The following is a 24,955-nucleotide window of genomic DNA, read 5'->3' as shown; positions in this document are numbered from 1 at the left end:
TTACATATCGGCACAACTAAGAACTAATCATTTCTCCCAAGACAGAATTAATTCCCCTAAAAACAAGACAGCATGGACCAAAATTTCTCATTACCATGTTTTTGGAGCTCTCTTCGTCCACTTACATTCAGCAATGGGCATGAGGCCATGTTTAAACATTAGAAATCATTTTGATGAGATTCCAAACACCACTCCTTCACAGCGATGCAAAACATCGGCACTATCTTCCAAGCCACTGTTTTGGGTACAAACATGCCCACAGCAATCAGTGTCTGTTTGCAAACTCTGGAATGCAGAGCAGAGCGGCCGTTTAGTTACCATTCATAAAAGACCAATCCAAAGAACGTATCTCCTGGTTGACTTCATTTAAACCCTTAAGAATTCATCTGGGAAAAAGGGTAGGGAATTTGGAGGCACTGTGGTGGTAGAGGTTTTGAATTTAGAAAAGGAAAGGTGGTGTCTTAGTTTCCTAAGGTTGCCTAACAAATACCATAGACTGGGCAGCGAAAACAACAGCAATTTATCTCCTCAAACAGCCTCTGGAGGCTGGAAATCCAAGATGAAGGTATCAGCAGGGTTTGTTTCATTTGGAATCCTCTTTCCCTGGCTTGTGGATGGCCCTCTTCTCTCTTGCCTTCACGTGTTCTTCTCTTTATGTGTGTCCTGATCTCTTCTTACAAGGACACCAGTCATACTGAACTAGGGCCTACCCATAAGACCTCATTTTACCCTAATTACCTCCTTAAAGACTCTATCTGCAGATACAGTCATTTTCTGAGGTACGGTACAGAGGTGGGAGTGGCGGTTAGGATTCCCACACACACACTTGAAGGGGACACAATCAATTCAGTCCTTAACAGATGGAGATGATTATAACCTGTTTCCTTAGGTTAATCAGTTTCAGAGGTGAGAAAAAAGTTCAAGTGGCAGATTTTTATGCTTATTTAAGTTCATTAGTTTTAGAAATAGCTTGATTAATGGCTCAGTATAAACTGTTGCTGCTTTTTCTGAGACCTTGTACTCTCTTAACCATTATTCTAAAAATACACACACTCTTGTCTTTGTAAGACATACTCTTAAGAGTGACTAATCTGCTATAATTAAGATGCAACCTTTTCAAAATTTCATTGCAAACAGAAACAGAAGTGCCATCGCATATTTTAAAGAGCCTATCCTTTGCGTTCGGGTAAGCAGGAAGCCTTATTCCATTAGGCAAACACACATTACCCCAGGCTTAAAGGGGAACAGGTTCTCCTTCATTCTAGGCAATGTCAGATCGATCCCTGAGAAAAGCATGGGGTGCAATCTGAAAGCTACAAAAGCTAAATTTTAAAATTAAAGACATTCTCAAAAGCAGGAAGCTTTTCCATGGAAAATACATCCTCCATTCAGCCAGGTAGGTTGTTCTCAATTTGGTTAAAACCATTTGTTGATTTCTGCTAAGAATAAATTAAAATGGTAGAAAGTCAAAAGAAAGAAACAAACAGGAGAGAAGCCATCAGTGAGTGAACAACAACAAGTATCCGGAAAAAGAGGAAGCCACGGAGAAAGTTATCAGGGCCAAGAAAGCCGAATACCACGTATAAGCAGAGGAGCAAGTTACTTCTCACTTGGATCTACAGAAACTCCCAGCAAGTAGAGGTGCTGAGTCCCGGGCAAAGCTGGAGTGAGGCCTAGCATGGGAAACAGAGGGATTGGCTAAAACTGGTTGACTACCACTCTACACATTGGCAGAAGGCCGAGAGTTTATTTTGTGGACTCACGGTAGTTCGATTTCTTCAGACAAGGGGGTCCCAGGTATAAGAGAACATGAGGGAGAGGTGCTGTACTCAAAGCAGGTGGGTTAATGAAAATCTGCACACAGTGCTGAGCAACCAGAATTGTGGCTGCCAGGTGGATTTCCCTCTAGAGGCACAGAATGGCCCAGACACAAGGCCTGTGGATCCTGACATCTGGAGGACTCCAGTGAAACAGGAGCATCCATACCTCATCACCTGTGTAATGAGCAGTCAAAAGTCCAGAAGGGCCTGCCCCCTTTCTGATCAGTTTTAAGTGTCTTAAGTATATAAGGGAGAGCCAAAGATCTCTCCCAGAAAGTCTCAAACATGAGAGACCAAAATAAACAAAAAGTGCAGACACAAGAGAGAAAGCAAGGTAAAACAAACAAAAAAGACAACATTCCCAGGGATTTAAGAGATACTTCACGTAAGAAACAAGAAAAGAACAGGTCAATGGAAGGGCTGACAGAGAAAGTGGAGGAAATATCTCACCCAGAAAGCAAAACAAAGAGCCAAAGAATTGAAAAAGAAAATTAGAGGATCAAATCAGCATTCGAAATCTGCAAAACAGGCGTTTCAACGAGAAATAGAGAAAATAGGGTTGGAGGAGGAGGGGGTTAGGGAGACAATACAGATACAGCCCCCAAATGGAAGGGCTTCACGTCTCCGACTAAAATCCTCAAGTACCCAGCACAAAGAATAAAGAGCAGACACACATGACACATAGCAATGCACATGATCCTGAAATACAAGGAGGCTGGGGATAAAAAAAGTCCTGAAACCTTTCAGAGAAACCCCTCACAACCCCCCCAAAAAAGGCCACATATAAAAGACTGAGAATAAGAATGGCATTAGACTTCCACAGTAACTCTGCAAGCCAAAGAAAATATTGACCAATGTCTTCAAAATTCCAAGGCAAAATTAATTTCAAACTAGAATTCTATATCCAGCTAAACTAGGTGTCCAGGTGTGAAAGGATAGTATAGACATTCGGACTTTAAAATTTTACCTCATATGCATTCTTTCTCAGGATGCTACTAGAGATTGTGCCCCATTCAAAAGAGGATGCTAAGCAAGGAAATGAAATGCATGGGATCCTCGAATGGGCTTTCCATACGAGACATGAAGGGAAGGCCCGGGATGAGGATGGCTGTGCTGCAGGTTCTTAGGACACTCAGAAAGCCAGGTGGCTCCAGCGGAGGTGTCTGCCAGTTGACCTGATGTACTGGATAGTGTGGAAGTCAGTATTCACTGACAGGTTAGCACAATTTTGGCTTCAAGTTTCTAAAGATTCAGCTCAAAATGGCCTAAATGATAAATGAAAGTTAATTCTCTCACATAACAGGGAGTTCAGGTATAGGGCAGCTCCAGGAGTTGATTTATTCAGCAGTTCAAAATCAAAGTTTCAGATTCTTTCAACCTTTTGCTCAGCCAGTCTCAGTATGCTTTCTGCATATACTAAAGTCAGCCAGCAGGAAAGGGACTCTGTTCCTTGTGGGTGTGAGACCAAAGGAACCTCTCCCAGGAATATACTTCTCTTCTGAGGTCCATTGGCCAGGCTCCTTCCTAAATCCATCACTGACTTAAGGAAAGGGCCCCTGGGATTAGTTCATACCAGTGTTCTTTTGCATGAACCACACAAGGGGAATGTTTGTATGGCCTGGTGGAGTAAGGGTTGAAACTGTTAAAATTTCAGCACATCTATGACCCACTGGAGGCACACTAGATGGGACATACTGGAGCCATCGGGAAAGGGGTCAACCCTAGAATAACACTGGAGCCTTGCCAGGCTGAAAAAAGAGGAAAATGCCTACTGGAGAAGAGTGTATGCAATTCTGATGGACAGTTTGAGAAAAATTAATTATAGGAATGTAGGAAAGTAAGCAAATAAAAATAAATGAGGCAATTTATTAATTCCAGGGGAAAAAATGGTATAGAAATGTCATGACAGCTCACTACCTCCTTCAGTATTTAACAACTGACGTCAACATAATCATATAAACTGAACACCAATTTATCAAAGATGATGCAATTCTACTGGGAAAATGGAAAGAAAAGAAGTAGGGAGACAGTGGTGGTGAAGAGTCTCAAATCTGTATTTTTCCATAACAGGAAGTTAAAAGAAAATGCCTAAAACGGATAGATTTTTTTTTAACCCACAAAAATCATATATTTAAAAACTTAGCAGAGCTAAAAAGAACTGAAAGCCGTTGCTTCTGGGGAGGACAAGGCAGGGGTGTGGAGGAGTGGGGCAGAAGAAGGATTTCTTCTCTCGTTATATGCTTCATAACATTCTAACTTTCCAAACTACGGATGTTATTTTTTTAGTCTTACAGATGGAACAAACAGCAGAATTTCTGTCCCCCTCTCTTTCCAAATGGGCCCTTTATACGGAAAACGAACACACAATATATCAGTCAAACAAAAGCAAGCTCTTCCCCATTGTCTCCCACACCACCCCTAGTTCCCCCAAGGGTCCCACCTCTACCCTTAGACCTGGCTGGGTCGTGGTGGTGGGGGGTACGGGGTGGGGGTAGGGGGAGAATCCACGCCCAAAGAGAATTACAGGCATCGGCTCTTTTTGCTCCTGCAGGGTTCAATGCACCCGCAGGAGAGGGCAGCAGGTAACGTCCTGGCAGCTCACGTGCTGGGAGTAGTCCTGGGACCCAGCGGTCTGGTAGGAAAGGCACAGCCGTTCTCCTGAGATGTAACAGCAGTGACAGACCTGAGTGGGTGTCCTGTTACAGCAGGCTACTTAGAGGAAGCCCCAAGGCTCGGTTTCTAAAGCAGTCAGGTATTCATAAGCAGGGCTACATGAGCCTGGCTATGAATTCTTCCAGGGTTTACCAATCCTTCCAAGCTTTGTTGCTTGGAAGCCAAGTGTAGTTTTAAAATTCAAACATCCTACTTGTACTTAAATTCCAACTTCTGCACTGTTAACAAATTTGCATATCCTTCTAACTCAAACCCTGTAGGCCTCAACTACTTTAGGGAAAGTCCCAAGAGAGAAAGTCTCACTACAAGGAGCTATTTACTTGGAAGGCCCAGTTTCAAAGACAGGAAGATTTCCCCTGTGACAATGACCTTAACACTGCTACCCACTATGATCCCCTAATTCATCCAGCACATTTCCTCCTACAAATCTTAACTTCCTGGAGTGGCTTGTTTCAAACAAAATCTAACATGGCACCCAATCCATAAGGCAGCTAGGAATGCAGCTGTCCTGGATGTAGAGTATCCCCATGCCTGTACCCAACAAGCCCCAAGCCTTCCTGAAGTTCAGTTCAAAACCATTGACTGCCACCTCACTGCTCCCGCCAAGGACTCCCCGTGGCTCTTCTTTACCACATCGTGCCTTCCTCTGAAGCAGGAAACTCTCAGGTTCCTCCTCCTCCATGAAGCCCTCTCAGACTACTGTTCACTGAAGATGTCTTTTCCCCTGAATCAATGCACACAACTATTTATATAAATTTGGTCGGTCCCACTGTGTATGACTGTTAAATCTTTTACATTGTAATTTGCTTACTATTCAATACAATAAAAGAGAAGGCTGAGATTTGTTTCTTACAAAGGCCATTTTTAGAAATCATTTTATAAATAGATTCTTCTACAAAGAAGAAACACATATACAGAGCACCCACATTACCAGTAAGGTGGACCCTAGCCCTTCTTTTCTGTACTGGGAAAACAGAAGAGGAAAAATGACTCCAACTTGTTCTTAACTGTTTCTATCTAGGCAGTCAGTTTTTCAAGTAGCATTTCTATTCCTTTGCTGGTGTTTTTGTTGTTTTCCAATGTGGGAATAAGGCTTTTCAATCCAGCTTTGACTTTATTTGCAACATCTTGATCAGAGCTCTGGAGAAGGCTGAAGAGAGAAGACAAAAATTAGCAAACAAAAAATTAAATTTCATAAAAAACCCTTAGATTGTCTGCAAATACTACCTTCGCACACAGTACAAAAAATTCACTGACTTGTGAGACAAGTTGTGTAACTATAAACGCTTTTTTTCCCCCATTGATCAGATGAATGATGGGGGCTAGTAGCCTATATTCTAAAACCACATAATTGGTCCTGCTTTCACTTTGTCTTAGGACGAACACCCTACCTTAAAATTGTTTACTACATTTATTCTACCTTTCCTTCTCCACCTAGAAAAGCTCAGGAGCAAGGACCCTGTGCTTTATTTACCTCACGGCACCACGTACACAGAGCAGACAGTCAAGAAATGCTCACTGAGTGACTGAATTAACATGTGCGAATAGGTGTACACGGAGGAAAGGTGGGGAGCATGAAAGGTAAGCAGTTAATGAATGGCCTTCTTACTGAACTCTATTGCCAAAACACTGAGTGAAGGGGTAAAGAGCTTTACCTTGGAGCTTAACTGCCCAGATCTGAAACCTGCCTCTGCCGCTCAGTAACTATACAACCAAGAGCATGCTATTTAAATTCTCAAAGACTCAGTTTCCTGGCCTGCAGAGTGGGAACAAAAGACCCCGCCTTCTTCACAGGGCTGTGTTTTGAGGCTCACATGACCCCGTGTCTGAAGCACCCAGCCAGAGCCTGGTTCCTAATTAACCACTCGATCAGTGTGAGTCATTCAACAAAATGAGGTCAGCCCTGCTCTCTGAGACCTTGCTGGCCTACTTTATCACAGGGGAGCAGAGCTCTGCAGACGGGCAACAAGTAGGCCCCTTTCTCTAAATAGGGGCGAAGTCACAAGCACTCAACCACCCAACCCCAGGGCCGAATTTCCTACTCTCCCCCGACTTCCTCATGACCCTGCTTAAATGCTGACCACTGAAACACAACCCAGAAAGAAATCACTTGGCATGTTTGAAAGACCCTGGTCCCAATAATTTCCATCATGTCCACAGAGAGGAGGACATGATTGTGGAAGACAAGCAACAAGTACTGCTTGCCACCTGCAAAACTGAAAAGTAAAGTGCCCTCTCAACAGACTTGTGACTCATAGGTGTTCTTATTTTATAAACCTTGGCTAAACACACAGTCACACGGTGCATAATAGTGATACAAGTTAATATTTACTGAACACACGCACTAAACATAATGCTAAGCATTATGTATGCATCATCCCATTTAGGTTTCATAACAACCTAGGATTATTATTAATCTCCTTTTACATCCAAGAAAGTTAAGGCTCAGAAAAGCTGAATAATTTGCCTAAGGCCACACAGTGAGCTGGGACTGGAACCCAGGCAGTCTGTCTAGAGCTCATGCCTTTAAATGTAGAGAATTATGCTTCTCTGAGTTATTTTTCAGACTGCATACAAGGCTGATTTTTTCACCCAGAATGACACTTTGTCACTTACTCTAAAAAAGATTTAGCAAAACAAACAAAAAGAAACACGCACACACATACTGCACGAGTTTTAAAGAATAATATAAACAAGGAAAGAATTTTGCCAAACAAGCATATGACAATATTCTAAAGCCAAATAAAAATAATTATTATATTAATCAATTATTAATTTATCTCCAGTTTCACTTCCCTTTAGAACCTCCGATACTTCATGTTCAGATATTTCATATTCCTGTTTTAAGGAATATTCCATAATAAACCTACAGTATCCTTCTCATGTTTGAAATCCACCCAAGGGGAGCTCTGATTGATGAGCAATCTTTAAAAATTAATTTTGTTAAGGATTTTTGCATCTATATTCATCAGTGATATTGGCCTGTAGTTTTATTTTTTTGTGACATCTTTGTCTGGTTTTGGTATCAGGGTGATGGTGGCCTCGTAGGATGACTTTGGAAGTGTTCCTCCCTTTGCTACATTTTGGAAGAGTTTGAGAAGGATAGATGTTAGCTCTTCTCTAAATGTTTGATAGAATTTGCCTGTGAAGCCGTCTGGTCCTGGACTTTTGTTTGTTGGAAGATTTTTAATCACAGTCTCAATTCAGTGCTTGTGACTGGTCTGTTTATATTTTCTATTTCTTCCTGGTTCTGTGGCACATATACAATGGAATATTATTCAGCCATAAAAAGAAACGAAATTGAGTTATTTGTAGTGAGGTGGATGGACCTAGAGTCTGTCATACAGACTGAAGTTAAGTCAGAAAGAGAACAGCAAATACGGTATGCTAACACATATATATGGAATCTAAAAAAAAAAAAAAAAAAAAAGCTCTGATAAACCTAGGAGCAGGACAGGAATAAAGACGCAGACATAGAGAATGGACTTGAGGACACGGGGAGGGGGAAGGGTAAGCTGGGACGAAGTGAGAGAGTGGCATGAACTTATATACACTACCAAATGTAAAATAGATAGCTAGTGGGAAGCAGCTGCATGGCACAGGGAGATCAGCTCGGTGCTTTGTGACCACCTAGAGGGGGTGGGAGAGGGAGGGTGGGAAGGAGATGCAAGAGGGAAGGGATATGGGGATATGTGTATACATATAGCTGTATAACAAAGTGAATCAGCAACTATACTCCAATAAAGATATTTAAAAAAATTAATTTTACGGCATTGTCATAATTTTTAGTTAATTGAGTGTAATGAAAGAATGTGTCAGTAGGTGTTAACATTCCAAATGCCCAATAAAGATATTCATGTCAAAAAGTTCATGTTTCAGCTAATGGACTCCGGCTGTTCAAAATCAACTGGAAAATTAGCTAATTTTAATGAGAAATAAACTAGTGATCTGTATCATCCATATATTTGGAGATACTGATATACCTAAAAATAATGAATGCATGTTTGGAATGTATGTATTTGTGAGTATATGTGTACCAAATCAAAATATATATTGAAGAAATGCCTACAACATTTATAAACATATACAAATTAAATTGCATAGTAACTTGGCATGTGAAATACTGTGGGAAATTCAAGCTGAGACTGGTAACTGTTTTTCCAAATCTCAACAACACAGCAGGGTGAAAAAAATCAACAGTGATTATTTCAAAACAACACACAAATCTATTTTAAAATGAATATCCTTAATAAAAAGGGTTTTATCTGGGAATAGAATAGATGGAAATTTCAATGACCCATAAATTATAAGCTCAACCTATGTCCAAACAACAACATACAAGTTAAGCTTATGTCTCAATTCACAAATCATCAGTTTTCTATCATTTAAATTAGAAACAAAGATTAATTAGCATGCAGACTTTAATAGCAAATGCTTCTCGAATCCTTTTAGAGTAGTTGAAAACAAAGTCAGTAAAGTCAGTCACGATTTGAAAAACAACTCTGTCAGTTTTTACAGGAACAAAACTAATCCATTAAAAAAGAACACAAGTAAACTTTGGTCAAAACCGTAAATGTGGTGAAACAATCAAATGATGCCTTGTGAATGCCATAATTTTATGATGCCTGCCATCCAAAAGAGGGCATATGAAAAGAAACTGTAAGGACAGATGGGAAGAGTCACATTTGCTCTCTAATATTTGGTATAGTTGTCTAGACCAAGAGTAACAGACAGGAATACTGGACTATGGGAAACAGACATTAGAACTGAGAAGTAAGTGTGAAGGAAGCACGGTTTGCCCTCACGGGCATTGAGGATGAGGACCCTGAGCAGAAAAAGGCACACGTTCTACATACCTGGAAAGAATAATGGCTCCTCGATTGACACCAGCCCAGGACTTCAGGTTCTTCATACCCACAAGCTCTACGAGTGTTTTTGCAAAACAACCTGTAAAATAAACTTAATGAACATCATAGACCAAGATTTAAACTCCCAATCTCTCTCTCTACTACCCTTTTTTTTTTTTTTTTTTTAAGCTATACGCAGGCCTCTCACTGTTGTGGCCTCTCCTGTTGTGGAGCACAGGTTCCAGACGTGCAGGCTCAACGTCCATGGCTCATGGGGCCAGCCGCTCCACAGCATGTGGGATCCTCCCAGACCGGGGCACGAACCCGTGTCCCCTGCATCGGCAGGCGAACTCTCAACCACTGCGCCACCAGGGAAGCCCCTCTACTACCCTTAAAGCTGGAAACATGTTTTAATGAGAAAGCTAATAAAGAGTTCTCACCCAGTATCACTTAACACTAAATATTCTAGCTCAGCTTTATGTAATGCATTTTTAATACAGCCATTTCTCTCAACCCTGACCCAAATCCTCAGCTATGTTTAGCAGTAATTACTCAAGAGAAACAATGACTTCTTATAAAATGCTCGCTTGGTCATGTTTGCATTTCTTTGTATTATTTAATGATTTAACCCTGGCCTGAAAATTATTAAGGAAGTAAATGTTTGACAGCAGCACCTCGTGTTTGGTTAAAATCAAGTTTCCCCTCAAGGAAAATGCTCACTCAGAAGGTGCCTTGAACACGGTTAATGGTCAAATGACTATTCTGGCTTACACCTGGCAATTTCTCTCTACAATACTAAACATTCGTTCACCCGTCAAAAATACGATTCATCTTTTGTTATTATAGTACATCTGATTCCCAAGGTCTCAGAGTGTATTATCTTATTCACTGTGCCATCTAAGTGTTAACTAACTCTTCGACAAAGGAGAAATTCTGAAGACTAGGATCTGGTACAGATGGAGGTGGGGACAACCTATCTTAAAGGCAAACATCTTGGGTAGGTAGCACGTAAAATTCAAAGATACCCAAATATGAGGAGCCTTTAAAAGCCAAGAAGCCTATGACTATTTTATTCTTCGTGGCACGTGCTCAAGAGGGACAGAAATCAGCTGGTGAGGCAGACAATGTTTTCCAAAGGTGACCACAACAGTATCTCCTGTCTGTGTATGCTTCTAGAATAGTGCCATTCCCTCATCTAAAGGTGGAACTGATGTCTTCTCCTTTTGAACTGGGTGGGCCTTTGCGACTGACTTAATCAAGAGAGTATGGTACAACTGCCCTTAAATAACTTCTGAGGCTAAAGCATGAAAGTACCATGCACCTACTTTGTCCTCCTAAAACTCAACCACTATATTGTGAGGAAACCCAACAGCCAAGGGAGAGGAAGCAAGGCTGCTGGACTTAGCCACTGCCAGCCACTGTGAACGTGGATAATCCAACCCCAAGCCAAGCAGCCCCAGATGACTCCGAGTAGAGCCTCTGAGCTCCACCAAACACCAACCAAATGACTGTTGTTTTGAAAACGAAGTTTTGAGGTGGCTTGTTACACAGCAACAGATAACCAAGACAGCTAGCCACTCATTTGGTGCTACATGAAAATGACAAATACATCAAGTTCAAACAGATGTGTTTTAGGGTTGCCAGGGCCATTTAAATGAGGAGAAAAGTCACTAGAAAATTGCTTGGATTTTAAAAGCAAGACAACTTTTCTGACATAAACTCAGCTCAACTATGCTCCAACTTTTTAATAATAAAAAGATAATTCAATACATTATTTTTTCTTCAAAATTTATTACCAGAAGCTTCCTCTTTTATAAAAAATTTACAGTGAGAAATAGGCCCAAGTCTCTGTTTTTTTTTTTTTTTTTTTTTTTTTGCGGTACGCGGGCCTCTCACTGCTGTGGCCTCTCCCGTTGCGGAGCACAGGCTCCGGACGCGCAGGCTCAGCGGCCATGGCTCACGGGCCCAGCCGCTCCGCAGCATGTGGGATCTTCCCAGACCGGGGCACGAACCCATGTCCCCTGCATCGGCAGGCGGACTCTCAACCACTGCGCCACCAGGGAAGCCCCCCAAGTCTCTGTTCTTAAAGTTAGAGTGAGAAGAGACAGTTCTACTACTATACTGATTGCCTCACTAACCATTAGAACAGCAACTTGCCTCAAGACATAAATTCATCATCTGTCACTTTTTTCAGACACAGTAACAGAAAGCCCAAACTGTTTTAACTCAGTGGGAGAAAGCCTCTTTAGTGGCTAAAATACCAGATGGAGTTTGAATTTAGAAAGAGAAGGTCTGGTCAAAGACAGGACTGAGAGGGGAATGATACGCAAGTTTTCACTCATCAATAAATAAAAGATGCTGTCCTCCTCTTGAGAGCTGAGCTTCTACAGAGCAGCTGTAAGGTTTATGAAAAACCAGGAAGTGCCAAGGACTGGCTTGCTCTTTGGTCATATTATTTGAATGCCAAATAGGCACCAGTTCAAAATTCTCTGATGAGGATAATTTTCTTCTGCTTATCCTTTCCTCAAAACTAAAGATAAATATGCTTTTCAATTGGGATGACGATACTCACAAACTGGCCCTCCTACTCTGCCCTCACCATCCTCAAAGAATAAAATGGCATTTTAGAATGCTGGACAAGCCCGTTTTGAAGTCTGAAGTAGCAGAGGAGGGAAGAGAGAAAGGGAGGGAGGGTGGGAAAGGGAAAGAAAATGAAAGGATTCTAGGAGACAAATTTCCAGGGGGAAAAAGCATTATTTGCAACCACTAAATCATTTCTTACTCACAAACTCAACAGACTTTCATTTGAACTTAAATGGCCGGCATAAAGTTCAGGGATGCCAGACATGACTGAAATTCCACATCCAATACAAGAAAAGGTCAAGCTGCACAGCCTACCTTCTCGTCCACTTTCTTTCATCTTTTTATCTTGCTCTATTAACCACTTCAGAACTAGATGTCCTGCAGGATGTTCTGCAACGTGAAGCTGTGAGGGGTCAAGAACATATTAATTAAAAAGTTGTTTTCATCCACTCTATATCACCATATACGGATAAAGTCTCAGGTGAGTTGAAAGTTCCAAAAGGCTTAAGAGGTCTTTATCTACAACGACCGCTACACCTGGAGGGACCAGAGATCGACTCCAACCCTGACTGAAATGAAGATGCTTATTCAAGATAACATGGCCGCTGAGGCAGCTCCCATTCAGCTTCACGAGCTCCAGTTTGAACAGCTGTACCACCAGGCTCATCTTAAGATCACGCTAACCACTTTCCAGACTGTCATACGCATTTCTGAGGAGCAAAGACACCGATGGGACAGAACACGACAGCAGAAACATTACAACCTAAGGCTGGATGATGTTTAAATCACCGTTGAAGGTGACGCCTGAGGAGCAAGCACTACCTGTTGAGCAGGCGGAGAAAGCATCTTTCAGCTTAACCTCACTCCTTTTCAAGGGCCATACCAACCGCTCGCACAGAGATCCCCTAGGATCTCTCCTTGTCCAGCACGGGAGACAACAGGCCCTGTGTCCTTACAGAGGAACTTTCACTACACATGCATAGTCCCAATTTGTTAACAGGATCTGCCCTGTGAGGGCAGGAGCCAGGGTGTCTCTAAGATCCACGGCCCATTTCTTTCCCCATCTCCTGTGTCAGAAAACAGTGGGCTCCCCATCCATGTGGGTCCATCAGGAGCTCACAACCCAGTGCGGGGCGAGGGCCTGGCAGGATCTGGCTTCCGCCTTCCTCTTCCCTTCGCTCACTGATTTCCAGCCCCCCGAGCCTCCTGTTCTCAAACACGCCGAGCTTCTTCCTTCCTCCAAGGCGGCCGCACGTGCTCTGCTCTCCGCCTAGAATCTTCTTTCTTCACTCAGCTACCAGTCCTTTGGGTCTCAGCTTCGCTTTCACTGCCTCAGGAAGCCCTCCTAGGACAGGTTGGCTCCCATTTGTATATAATCCCATAAAGCCTGGCGTTTTCCTTCACAGCACGTATCTCTATTCTACAATAAATAATCATTTGTGTGCATATTTATTTAAGTATTGTGTTTCCCCAAAGGGTATTCTCTTTTTCGGCGGGTGGGGAGGGGGTGTGTTGACCACTGCCTACCACATATCCAGTGCATGAACCAAGAAACTTAAGATACAAGGCAGAATAACACAAGGCCCAAACAACATAGGCAGGAGCTATCAGAAAGAGCAAAAACTTTCTGATTGAGAGGGAATTAAGGAAGACTTCACAGAGAAGGATTCTGAGGACCTGGAAGGATTAATAAGGCTTTCTACAGGAAGAGCACAGGAAAATGGAAACATAAGCAGCACTTGAGGTTGAGAAAAGAAGTACATACAAATGAAAGAAGTGCAAAAGTCCACAGCAAATTCAAAACAAAATTAAGAACACAGAATATGCTGGAAAGACAGCCTGGGTCAATCATGGACAGCATTAAGAGGACTTTTTTTTTTTTTTTTTTTTTTTTTTTGTTTTTGTTTTTGTTTTTGCGGTATGCGGGCCTCTCACTGTTGTGGCCTCTCCCGTTGCGGAGCACAGGCTCCGGACGCGCAGGCTCAGCGGCCATGGCTCACGGGCCCAGCTGCTCCGCGGCATGTGGGATCTTCCCGGACCGGGGCACGAACCCATGTCCCCTGCATCGGCAGGCGGACTCTCAACCACTGCGCCACCAGGGAAGCCCAGGACTTTGTTTTTACTCTGCAGTTATGTGGAGTCATCAGAAGACAGTGAGCGTTAACAGCAGTGTTTTGAATTCGCAATTTCCAAATGTACTGTGGGTATGAGGTGAGTTAATTATCACTAAAATTCTCTTTATAGCAATGTTCCCAGTGATTGGAGTTTTTGCAGCCACTGTGGCTTTCCCGCCTGTCTCATGATAGCACAGTACCTCTCCATCCTTGCCACCAGGATGCAGCTCTGCCGCTGCCAAGCTGGCAACGGCATTCATGGCAGGCTGCACATCTCCAATGGCAGCTCCCAGGATGTCAGCCACAAGCACACACGCAGACTTATCCAGCACCACCTCTTGGGCGTGTTCTTGCAGGTAGTTTAGCAAAGCTGGAGAAATGGATTCTAAGAGCTCTCGTTGGCGGATCTCTGTATCTTTCTTACTGTGGTAACATATTGAATGAAGAATTAAGGTAAGATAAATAGCAAAGGAAATATGGTGTTTTATTATCACAGAAATCTCTAAGGGCTTATAACAGTTTGTGTGTGCCACGCTCTGTTGTCTAATTTCTGTTGTGCATGTAGATAAGCAGTTTGAGGGCGGGATATCTGTCTTTCATCTTTGTGTCCCCAGGATCTGAACAGTGCCTGGCACAGAATGAGCACTCAATAAGTGAAACCTGCCTTGTGTGATACAAAAAAAAGAAAAAAATCCTGAACCAACCTTGAACCAAATAACGACAATAACAGAATATCTTACAACACATGTTTAGATTACTTTATGGATTCTGCTCCCCAGACTACTTGATTAAGTGATACCAGTTGCTTTAAACATAAAGCAAAACACACACCCGAGCGCCTACTATGTGCTGGGCCTCAGAGGCGTTCTTTTGGCATACGATGCTTTCATTTCCTTTTCAGGATAAAAACTTTAAGAATCTGCCCAAACTACAGACTTAAAAATGGAATTCACCTTTGGAGTTTTAGAGAGGGAGGGACCATGAGAGGTGTACACATGTGAGTAGATTTATGGAAGCACATGCCACTCAAAATGAATGAACAATCAGAGCAGAGGAATAAAGGACCCAAGCCCTTTATTCTACTGTCCCTCACCTGTGTGCATTACCGTCTCCTTTCTGCAGAACTTCAATGATCTCTCTTACCGTGTGTGCAGGATCTCTGGGGCTTAGTAAATACAACAGGACCTTCCTTCCATATTTGTCATTTACTATGTTAGGCAAGGAATTAATAATTTCCTGTAAAATTATAGAAACAAAAAGTGAATCTGTATGCTTAAAATAAACTATGATTGGAATCTGAATGGTAAGGAAGGATACATAACTTTCCCCCAACGTACTTAATGAAAAAATGTACAGCTAGCTCTGAAGTCGTCTCATTAAAGCACAAAGAAATTTACACTCGGAATACAGAACTGCCTCTCTACTGGGACTAGCATTATTGAACAATCCATTCATATTTAACCGACCAAGCTCAAGGACTTAAAAAATTTATGTCTAAAGGAGTCATCTCATTCATTGTAACCAATATTTCTTAGGCCACTATTACTAGGGACATTGCTTGCTGGGGCCACTGAGCAGATACAGTTAATTTGCAGCTGCACTTAAATGGAGCAGCAGCACGGATGACGACCATTCTTACTAGAATTCCCCTAATGAGATGTATGTGAAAGGAGATAAAGAAACTCTGTTAAATAGAACAAGTGGATAAAGGCTTTTAAAGTTAGGTTACTTACTCATGGCAAATGAAGGCTGTTTAAGTATCACGTCGAAAACAGAAAGAGGGGGGAGGGGAATAAATGCAGAAAGACTCCATGGAGCAGTTACAAATAATTGCATTCTATGACATCTCCGATCAACAAGAACAGTAACCTCCTTTTCTAGTTGTTTGATTAAGGAATAAAGGCAATGTCATCCCCACCCCAACTGAGCTCCTGTGTAGATTTGGCGATATTTGCAAAGACAGAAAAGTCACTGTTTAAAAACTCGTTTATTCTACGTATGCAACAGAAAAATCATTGGTCTTTCCCTCTCTAACATTCCTATTTCTTATAACAAACTTAATATTCAAAGCCATGTGTGACTGAACACCAGAGATTCTTCAGAACTGGCTGGGGCCACAGAAAGAATTCAGTCCAACCACCCAGCTTTACAGATGAGGGGCCCAGAAAGGGGAGAGGTGACCTGCAGGAGGACGTGAGAGTGGCAGTGCAAGGGCTCTCACTAGTTCTGCTCCTCTGACTTCAACTCTAGTCTCTTTCAAAGAAAACATACACCCCATTCTTAGGGAAAGGAATTCTCCAGGAGATGATATACTCAGATCTGCTATTCTCTTGAGTGCCTACTGATTACAATGAGATTAGTAATTTCAGTGCAGGAAAAAATAAAAAAACAAGCTAGAAAATAGGTGCAACAGATCTAACCACCTGAAAACGAATATAACTTTTAACCACTCAGAAAAAATGACTTAAAATTTCAGTACTAAAGGGGAAAACAGAAAAAAAATGTACATCACTTCATGGAGATGGGAGCTCTTTTGCAATTTCAAGGTAAACATGTCCCAAAGTAGACTCACATATGCATTTTTGAAAAAGAGGCATTTAGTGCCACAAATATGGACTACTTTTCGTGTGGCTTTATTTAAGGTTTAACCAACTCATAAAAGAAGAGAAATGCTTTAATCAGTTTAAAGAGGAGACTGAGAATGATACATAGCTTAGGCCAGTGTGTACAATCATTAAAAAACCTCCACAACTTTGCTGTCCTTAAAAAACCCTCTGGGGTATTATACCTTTAAAACCCTTGCTTTAAAAAAAAAAAAAAAAGGGAGGCGGGGAGTAGGCAGTGAAGAACTATAAATGGCTGCTATTTATTTTTAATTAACTTTTTTTTTCTTGGCCTAGGAGGAAAAGGAGTGGCATGAAGCCAGCAATGTAGTCTTCAATGTACTTGATCTTCTCTGTGGGTTCTACATACACTTAAGGACTAGTGCATCTTATCTGGCTTGGGCAGAAATGGTTTCACCTTAACACAAGATGCATATAAAATCCATGCAAAAATACTACTCAAGGACTAAGTGCCCAAATTCACTGAACTTTTACTACCTTTCAGTCTGTAATTAAGGAATTTAGAACCTACACTTATGTTGGTCTAAGATTCTTAAACGAGTGCAATGTTTATAAACTAACAATCATATGAAACTAAACAATGTTTACTTAAAAATGTGGTATCATTTAATTCTCCCCCAACTCCCCCTTATTCCTGGTTTCCTACCATCAAAAACATTCATCTTGGAAAAAATAAAACAGTATGAGTGATGCTATTTTATGGAGTACTAATTCATTTCTCTTTAACCTGGGTCACACACAGAGGAGAGAAATTTCTAGATGATCACCTGGAGAACACTGAGTGTCAAAACACGTAGAGATAGAGTAGAGGCAGCTACAGAGCAGTTGATTTGTGCTGAATTTGGTCTTTGGGTTCAAGCTGTGTAGCCTTTGGAAAATCCTTTAACCTCTCTATACATCAATTCCCTTATCTGCAAAAGGAAATGATAAACCTGCCCCACCTGTGGGCCACTACCAGAAGCAAATCAGAAAGTTCACTCTGTAAACTGGAAACTGCTATAAAGTAATTATCTTCATGTGGAAAACACCCATCAATATACAGCATCTTTAACTATGGAGGTTAAATAAAGCTGATGGGAGTCATGAGTTTGGCATCCTCAAAAGAGAAAGAGCCCCAACGATGAAGGTTCAAATGTAAAGGTTTTCAATTCACTTTCCCTCTTACTTAGAGAAGATCACAAGAAGGACCACTGTTGTAATATCTTCCCCTTAACGCTTTACTCTAACGCAGGTATGTAAACAGAAGAAAAGTGCAGGAAGAACAAAAGATCTCCCTTGTGAAAATGTGTGGCCATTCTGACCTTGTGTTGGACCCTTGTCAGATTCTTTGGCATTCTTGTTTTGCCAACCCTCTTTTAAAAGGGAAAGGGAAAGGTCGAAATGAAAGGTGCACACTGGAAGTAAGGTTAGAGCACATATGCATTTTCAGTGGAAGAAAGAAATGCAAAATGCAACATACATTACTGAGCACCATGCCCATCCATGGTGCATGTTCCTCTATGGAAGGCTGTGTGTGAACAAAAAGAAACACAGGCTGACCTTAACCTAAGAGCTAAAATCTAGCAGAAGAGGCAAGAGGAACTCTTTAAAAGTTAAAAATAAAAATAAGACATTTAAATAATGGATAAAAACAGAAGTGTAAAAAGAAGGTTAGATCACTGGCAGTGACTGCAGCCTCTTGAGTGTTTTGTTTTAAAAAATGCGGTGACTTTACACAAAAGTCCAACTTTTTGGCTGCACTCAAAAAATTGGGATGAGGTTATTAAACGTACAGAGTTTTGGTTTTGCAAGATGAAAAAGTTCTGGAGATTGGTTGTACAACAATGTGACTACACTTAACACCACTTAACTATATACTTAAAAATGGCTAAGATGGTAAATTTTATCACAATTAAAAAAGAAAAATAAATTGGAAGATCTATCACCATGGGGCTCACACTCCCAGAAGCTGGAGCCAAGGGTGGCTACCGCCTTGGACAGGGCATGTGCATTCTAGTTCCCCCCGCCCCTCCCAACCTGGCCCGCCTCACTCATTTACCTGCCTGGTCAATGAATGTTTCTGAGTTTGTAAGCCCTGGGTCAGATCGCAATTAACTGCTAAATGAACAGACGGCAAAGACAAAAATTATAAGAGTTGAGAGAATGGGGAGAGCAGGTCTGGCTGAGAGATCAGAGAACATTATCTGGAGATTGAATTGGAGCCTGGTCTTAAAGAGAAAAGGAGTGTTTGTAAGGCTATGATTTCAACCTGACATTTCAGGAAATCCAGTTACTCTGAATAGAATGCTTAGCAACACTAAGTTTTCTTGGCTATTTTTAAAAGCACTGCATAATGCAACAGGTTTTGTAGTGGCTGCGTGGGAAACACAGACACATGACTCTATATAACATATGGGCAGCTTATCTGGCAACCCACAGTTCTGCTAAGTAAATGCCTTTGAGAAATGAGGAGACATACAAGAAGGCTTACAGAATTATTTGGAATAGCAAAAAATAATATGAATGTTTAAAGTTACAAATACTGTAAACAACCTAAATGTCCATCAACAGAAAAAATGGAAAAATCAACTGTGGTATATTCATAGAGTAGAAAACTATTTGGCATTGAAAAATGAATGGTTTAGAACAGTGGTGGGTAAACCATGGCCTGTAGGTCAAATCTAATCAGCAGCCTGTTTTTGTACATCCTGTGAGCTAAGAATATATATATATATATTTTTTACATTTTAAAGTGTTGCTAAACAAAAAACAAAGCAAACAAGAATATGCGACAGAGACCATACACGACTCACAAACCCTAAAATAATTACTATCTGACCCTTTATTAAAAAAGCTTCCTGACTCCTGATGATGACTCACAAACATAATGCCAAAAGGAAAAAGCAAGTTGCAGGAGAAAACACACATCACTTATATAGAATTTGTAAACATGCAAAATAATGCCATAAACATCTACATATAGCAAAAGGATAAGGGAATGCATGCAAAGAATAAGCACCAATCCATCACAGCAGGGGCGGGGGTACAAGGATATGCAAAAAAAAAAAAAAAAAAAAAAAAGTACACAGAGGGCTTGAACTTCAACTGTATTTGGCAAGTTTTACTTCTTCATGCCCGATCAGGTGGGAGGCTGGGTGTTCACTGTTATTATTCTTTATATCTTCTGTATAGCATCTTAAAGATACTACACTTTAAAGTATGTATCAATATTCACTCTCAAAGAGCAAATGGCCAGTGCACTTACTTCCTTTTTAGAGGATCACTGCTGTCAAAGCAGTTGCATCATACCAACAAGTCCAGGGTCGGATTTTATAAGTATGTTTATTTTAGAAAGTAAAGTAAAGTAAGTGGGAAACAGTGTGTATCCATTTTGAAAGGTGAGGGCTCAACTGACCAGGCTGTGATTTCAACGTGACATTTGCAGGAGTCTGGTTACCCTGAACAGAATGTTTTGCAACACTAAGCTTTCTTGGGTATTTTTAACAAGCACTGCATACTGCAACAGGTTTTGTGGTGGATGGCGGGGAAATTTGCAAGAGCAATTAGCATTCCATAATTTTATCACTGGCTACGTAGTTTAATGATACACAAAACCCGTTGAGCATTTGTCAGCTGGAGGCAAGACATCAGCAAATGAGGCCATTCTCAGGGAAAGCTGCCCTAAGTATGAGAAAGTCACTAGGAATGTGGGTTAAACAGTTGTGCTTATCAAACTGATAAGCACAAAGAATTAAAACTGTTTCAACAGCGACTTTAAGTGGCATAAGTCTTTGGAAAAAATTAATCTAGCAGACAATTGTGGCAAATCCTGAAGGAAGTTTGATTTCTCTTAAAATCCATTTGGAACAGTTATGCAAATTTTAGTTGTCATGAAAATATTAAACAAAAGCAAGCTTTCAATAGCCCAGCCTGTTTCCATTTTCATGAAACAACTTTATTCATTGGCTAATCTATGGCCTCACATTTCTGTCACTGGAATGAAAAACAATCATTATTGATTGGAGTCAAAAGGGTAATAAAGTCACAAGGAACATGTCAAAATACTCAGTCTGTAACATCAAAGTGCTGCCAACTTGTTTCTTCCCACAATCCTATCCCAAAGAAAGTCATCACAATCTTAAAAGAGTCAAGGGGAAAGCTGGAAAATGACAGCAAGGGCATGAGAAATTCACACACTGGGACCTACAGCTGGCATCTGAGAAAACAAATCTCCTATCCCTTCACTAGTTGGGACACTTTTCCTCATCAGCCAGCTCTAACTGGTCCAGATAGGCCACAAAGAGGCCACAGCACCACCACAGGCCAACAGGTGAATTCTCTTTCTGAACATCCATATGCTTCTCCCTGCAGATGGTGTGGAAGTCGCTTCTGTCACTAAGATTTCTGCAAGGGCCCCATCCATGTGTACCAACTTTCAAATGAATAATCTGTGTCTATACGGATTATGTGCTTTTTAAAACATTTCCAGGTTCGGTCCCTGCTACCAGTGTTGAAATTTCTTACGCCTTCCCCCGAAACCTCTATCATACACCTAACACAACTTGCATGCTAGAAATAAAGGAAGGAAAAATAAAAGAGGATCACAGAATCTCAAGTCAGAAAAGGGGCAGTCATTGCAGAATGAAGAAAATTATTTCATAATGTAGTTTTTACTTGGGTGTAGTTTTTATAAGAGAACAGCTCAGTTTTTCTGAAGGCAAATTTAGGGTTAAGTAAACCGCTTTCAATTATTACCACTTTATGGTCATTATACTGGGCTAAAAAACTGAATGAAAAAAGGAAACTAGTATTCTAATTTTAGTTAAAAATTTTAATCTAACTCTACACCAGCTTTCATGAAATCTCTAAGAAGCCATCACAACTGAGTGAACTTCATCAGTTTTTCTTCTCCAGTTCAAGTCAGGACAGATGTATTGATAAGCTATGCAGAGGTAGTTTCTCCAAAGGTCATGGATAGCTTCTGCCTGGGTGGACAGGAGTTCTTGAATAACTGAAGAATTACTATGAAAATAAATTTCCGATCAAATCTAAACACTGCATCGCTAATTTTTCTTTTAGTATGTTACATGGTCTAAACAGTCACATTACCCTAATTTAAGCAGTCTTTTACATATTTAAAGCAACATTAATTAGTAATAATCAAGTAACAGGATTATGGTTTGTACGGGAATAAAGCAACCCCCTCAAAACAGGCTTAAGGCAACTAAAAAATAAGAAATACTGGCAGAAAGTATTTACACATTTCAAAGTCTTTACACATCTACGTGTGAAATCAAACTTACACACTCACAAATGATGTATCAATTTAACTTAAAGTCAAGACTATGTGAATTACTTACTGATATGATTATCTGCTTCACAAGCTTAGTATCATCAATACAGTCAAACGCCGCCAATAAAACCAAGTGGGAGTACTGGCCCTGTAGGAATTGAAAGCCAGTAAAGGTTAAAAAAATACACAGATTCTCCCTTTTCTTCCACCTAAGGAGTTACGTTAAAAGGTTATCACCCTGACTACGTATCCAGCATAATATAAATGAGATGGATAAAAGTCATTCAAAGAAATGTGCTCTTGTATCAGGACCTAGTTAATTATATTCTAGGTTGAGTAAGAAAAAGACAAACAGGTAAGCACATTCTTCAATATTAAATAGCTGAGACGCACTTTTTTAAACTAATCAGAATATAACCTCTCAAAAATAGGTATCCTGTTAATGAATAGCTACTTGAAAATTAAACTCAAAGAAAATTACAGTGACAAGTGGGGAAAAAAAAAAAAACTAAGAGTACTGCAATCATAAAAAAGAAAATATATAAACTCAGATATAATTATATATACAAAATATACATAATACACATACACAGAAAATCCTGGAAGGAAAAACACTGTCACCACTGGGTTGAAGGATTACAAATAATTTTTCATTTTCTTTGGTATATTGTACAATTTCTTTAAAATAATCCTATATAATTAAAATAGAAACACTAAAGAAAAAAGAACTAGAAGAATATATTTATATACTGAATATGAGAATAAGATAAAAACAATTGCTTTCAAAAAGTAGAGCAGCATGAGATCATACAAATATACATTAGGACTTTCACAGTCATTACTATTGAAATAACAGAAATTTTTCCGTGATGCTGATATTGTTCCAAGATTTAAGGAACTTCTACTTTATGTTAAAAAAAAAAAAAAAGTTTTCAAAGCTTGTGGCATATTCCTTTTAAGTATCCCAGATGATGATATAAATCTTTTTTTACTTTAAGAGGGATTTGACTTTTGCTACCAGCCAACACTCATTCAGAGCCAGATCCGATGAATATGGCAGGAATAACATCTCAACTAGAAACAAACTGGAGAAAAACAACAAAGGTCTAACATCTTTACTATATATAATACCAACAATCAACTAAAAATGGGCTAAGAACATGAAGAATCAGTTCACAAAGAGAAGTACAAATGGCTTTAAGCATATGAAATAATGCTCATTAATTAAGGACTATAATTAAAACAATGAAATACTATATCCCACCTGTCCTATACACAAAAGTGAAAGCCCTTGATAATATACTAATTTGGCAAAGGTTTGGGGAAGAGCAGGCACACTTTTATGTTGCTGATGAGAATGTAAAGTGGTTCAACCTCTTTAAGGGCAACTGACAACAACACTACAAATTTAAAATGCATGTACTTTCTGATCCAGCAATTGTAGTTCTAGGGAGGTATCTTACAGACATACTTCCACATACGAACAAAGGATATGCCCTGGAGAATTATTTGAAATAAAAAACTAGAAACTCATGTGTCCGATAGTAGAGACTTGTTAAATGAACTATGGAAGTCATATAATAAAATATCATAAAGTCATTAACGAGAGAGAGGTAGACAGATGAATATATATTGACATGAAATGACCCCTGAGAGGAATTAAATGAAGGAAACAGAGTAGAGAATGTTGTGCATATAGTACACAACCACGGGTTTCTGGTTTTTTAAGTCCCACACATGGAAGCATACCCAACCGTAAAATATCTCTGGGTGAATACAGAAGGTGGAACAGAATTTAACTGAGAGATAGACAATTCTACAATTATGCTTGGAAGTTTGAACACACTTCCCCAGCAACTGACAGAACTAGACAATGATAGATAAAATCAGTAAAAACATCCATGATCTGAAAACACTCCAAACCGTTTTGATCTAACGGACGTTTACAGAGGACCACACCCACATATTCAAGACATTAACACAGACCACACGTTGGCCCATAAAACAAGTCATTATAAATTTCAAAAGACTGAAATAATACAGAGTATATCAAGAAATCCCTCATATTTGGAAATCAAATACTTCCAAATAACCCACAGACCAAATCCATGGGTTGTTTTAGTTTGTCTCACCCCTTCAGAAGCAACTCCTTGAGATAAAAAAAGACACTGAATTGTTAATTTGCTAAACTTCACAATACCTTGTGGGGATGAGGTTCTCCAAAAAAATTTACTGTTGATGTAACCAAATTGTAAAATTAAAACAATCTAATTTTATTACAAAAGAGTGTCTTTTAGTATTAATACCTTTCAGAACTTTTTTTTCCGATGTCATTTTATTTTTATTTTATATTGAACTATAGTTGATTTACAATGTTGTATTAGTTTCAGGTGTATAGCAAAGTGATTCAGTCATACATATACATATATCCATCTTTTTTTCAGAATCTCTTCCCATCTAGATTATTACAGAATATAAAGTAGAGTTCCCCGTGCTATACAGTAGGTCCTTGTTGATTATCCACTCTATATAGTAGTGTGTATATGTTAATCCCAAATCCTAGTTTATCCCTCCCTTCCACCTAATAGAACTTTCTATTAACATTCTATTTTTACTCATTTCTGATTTAAAATATTCAAACTAACATGTTATACAAAAAGATTTACTTAATGATGAAATATGAATCATAAAATTTTCTCATACTCTGAAAACTCCTCACTAGAGAGCCTCTTATTTCATTTTGTTACAGCCAAGTTAGCTGCCTTCTACGTGGTTTTATACTAACTCTCTTCCTAGTCTTGAATCCTACAGAAGACAACAGATATGTATACAATCACAGAGCACCAGTTTATCTGAATTTGAATTAGCATTTACTATATCAAGTATTCACTAGATGCCAGTAGTTCTTATTGGATTTTTCAGAGGGAAAAGTTGTTGATAGCACTAAGTTTAGTTCACCTGTAAATTAGAAGCTATAAAACATAATATATAAAATAGTTCAAAAATTGAAAACTAATGCTTA

At 39.9% G+C, this 24,955-nt stretch overlaps 1 protein-coding gene across 1 annotated transcript in view; it reads right to left on the bottom strand.

The window, feature by feature from the left end:
* Positions 1–5,352: 5,352 nt before the first annotated feature.
* Positions 5,353–24,955, bottom strand: part of PUM3 (pumilio RNA binding family member 3) — a 39,436-nt gene continuing 19,833 nt past the window's right edge. The window contains exons 13-18 of the mRNA XM_081237693.1: positions 22,001–22,081; positions 15,131–15,273; positions 14,238–14,460; positions 12,239–12,326; positions 9,350–9,440; positions 5,353–5,643 (exon numbers count right to left, since the gene is read on the bottom strand). Of these exons, the coding sequence (XP_081093819.1) occupies positions 5,511–5,643; positions 9,350–9,440; positions 12,239–12,326; positions 14,238–14,460; positions 15,131–15,273; positions 22,001–22,081 (759 nt within the window). The 3' untranslated portion in view covers positions 5,353–5,510. The remainder of the gene's footprint in view (positions 5,644–9,349; positions 9,441–12,238; positions 12,327–14,237; positions 14,461–15,130; positions 15,274–22,000; positions 22,082–24,955) is intronic.

Source organism: Mesoplodon bidens (assembly GCF_964165515.1).
Source record: "Mesoplodon bidens genome assembly, chromosome: 6".
NCBI classification, from domain to species: domain Eukaryota; kingdom Metazoa; phylum Chordata; class Mammalia; order Artiodactyla; family Ziphiidae; genus Mesoplodon; species Mesoplodon bidens.
Note: the sequence above shows the minus strand (reverse complement) of the source record. Positions and strands in the feature narration are given on the sequence as shown.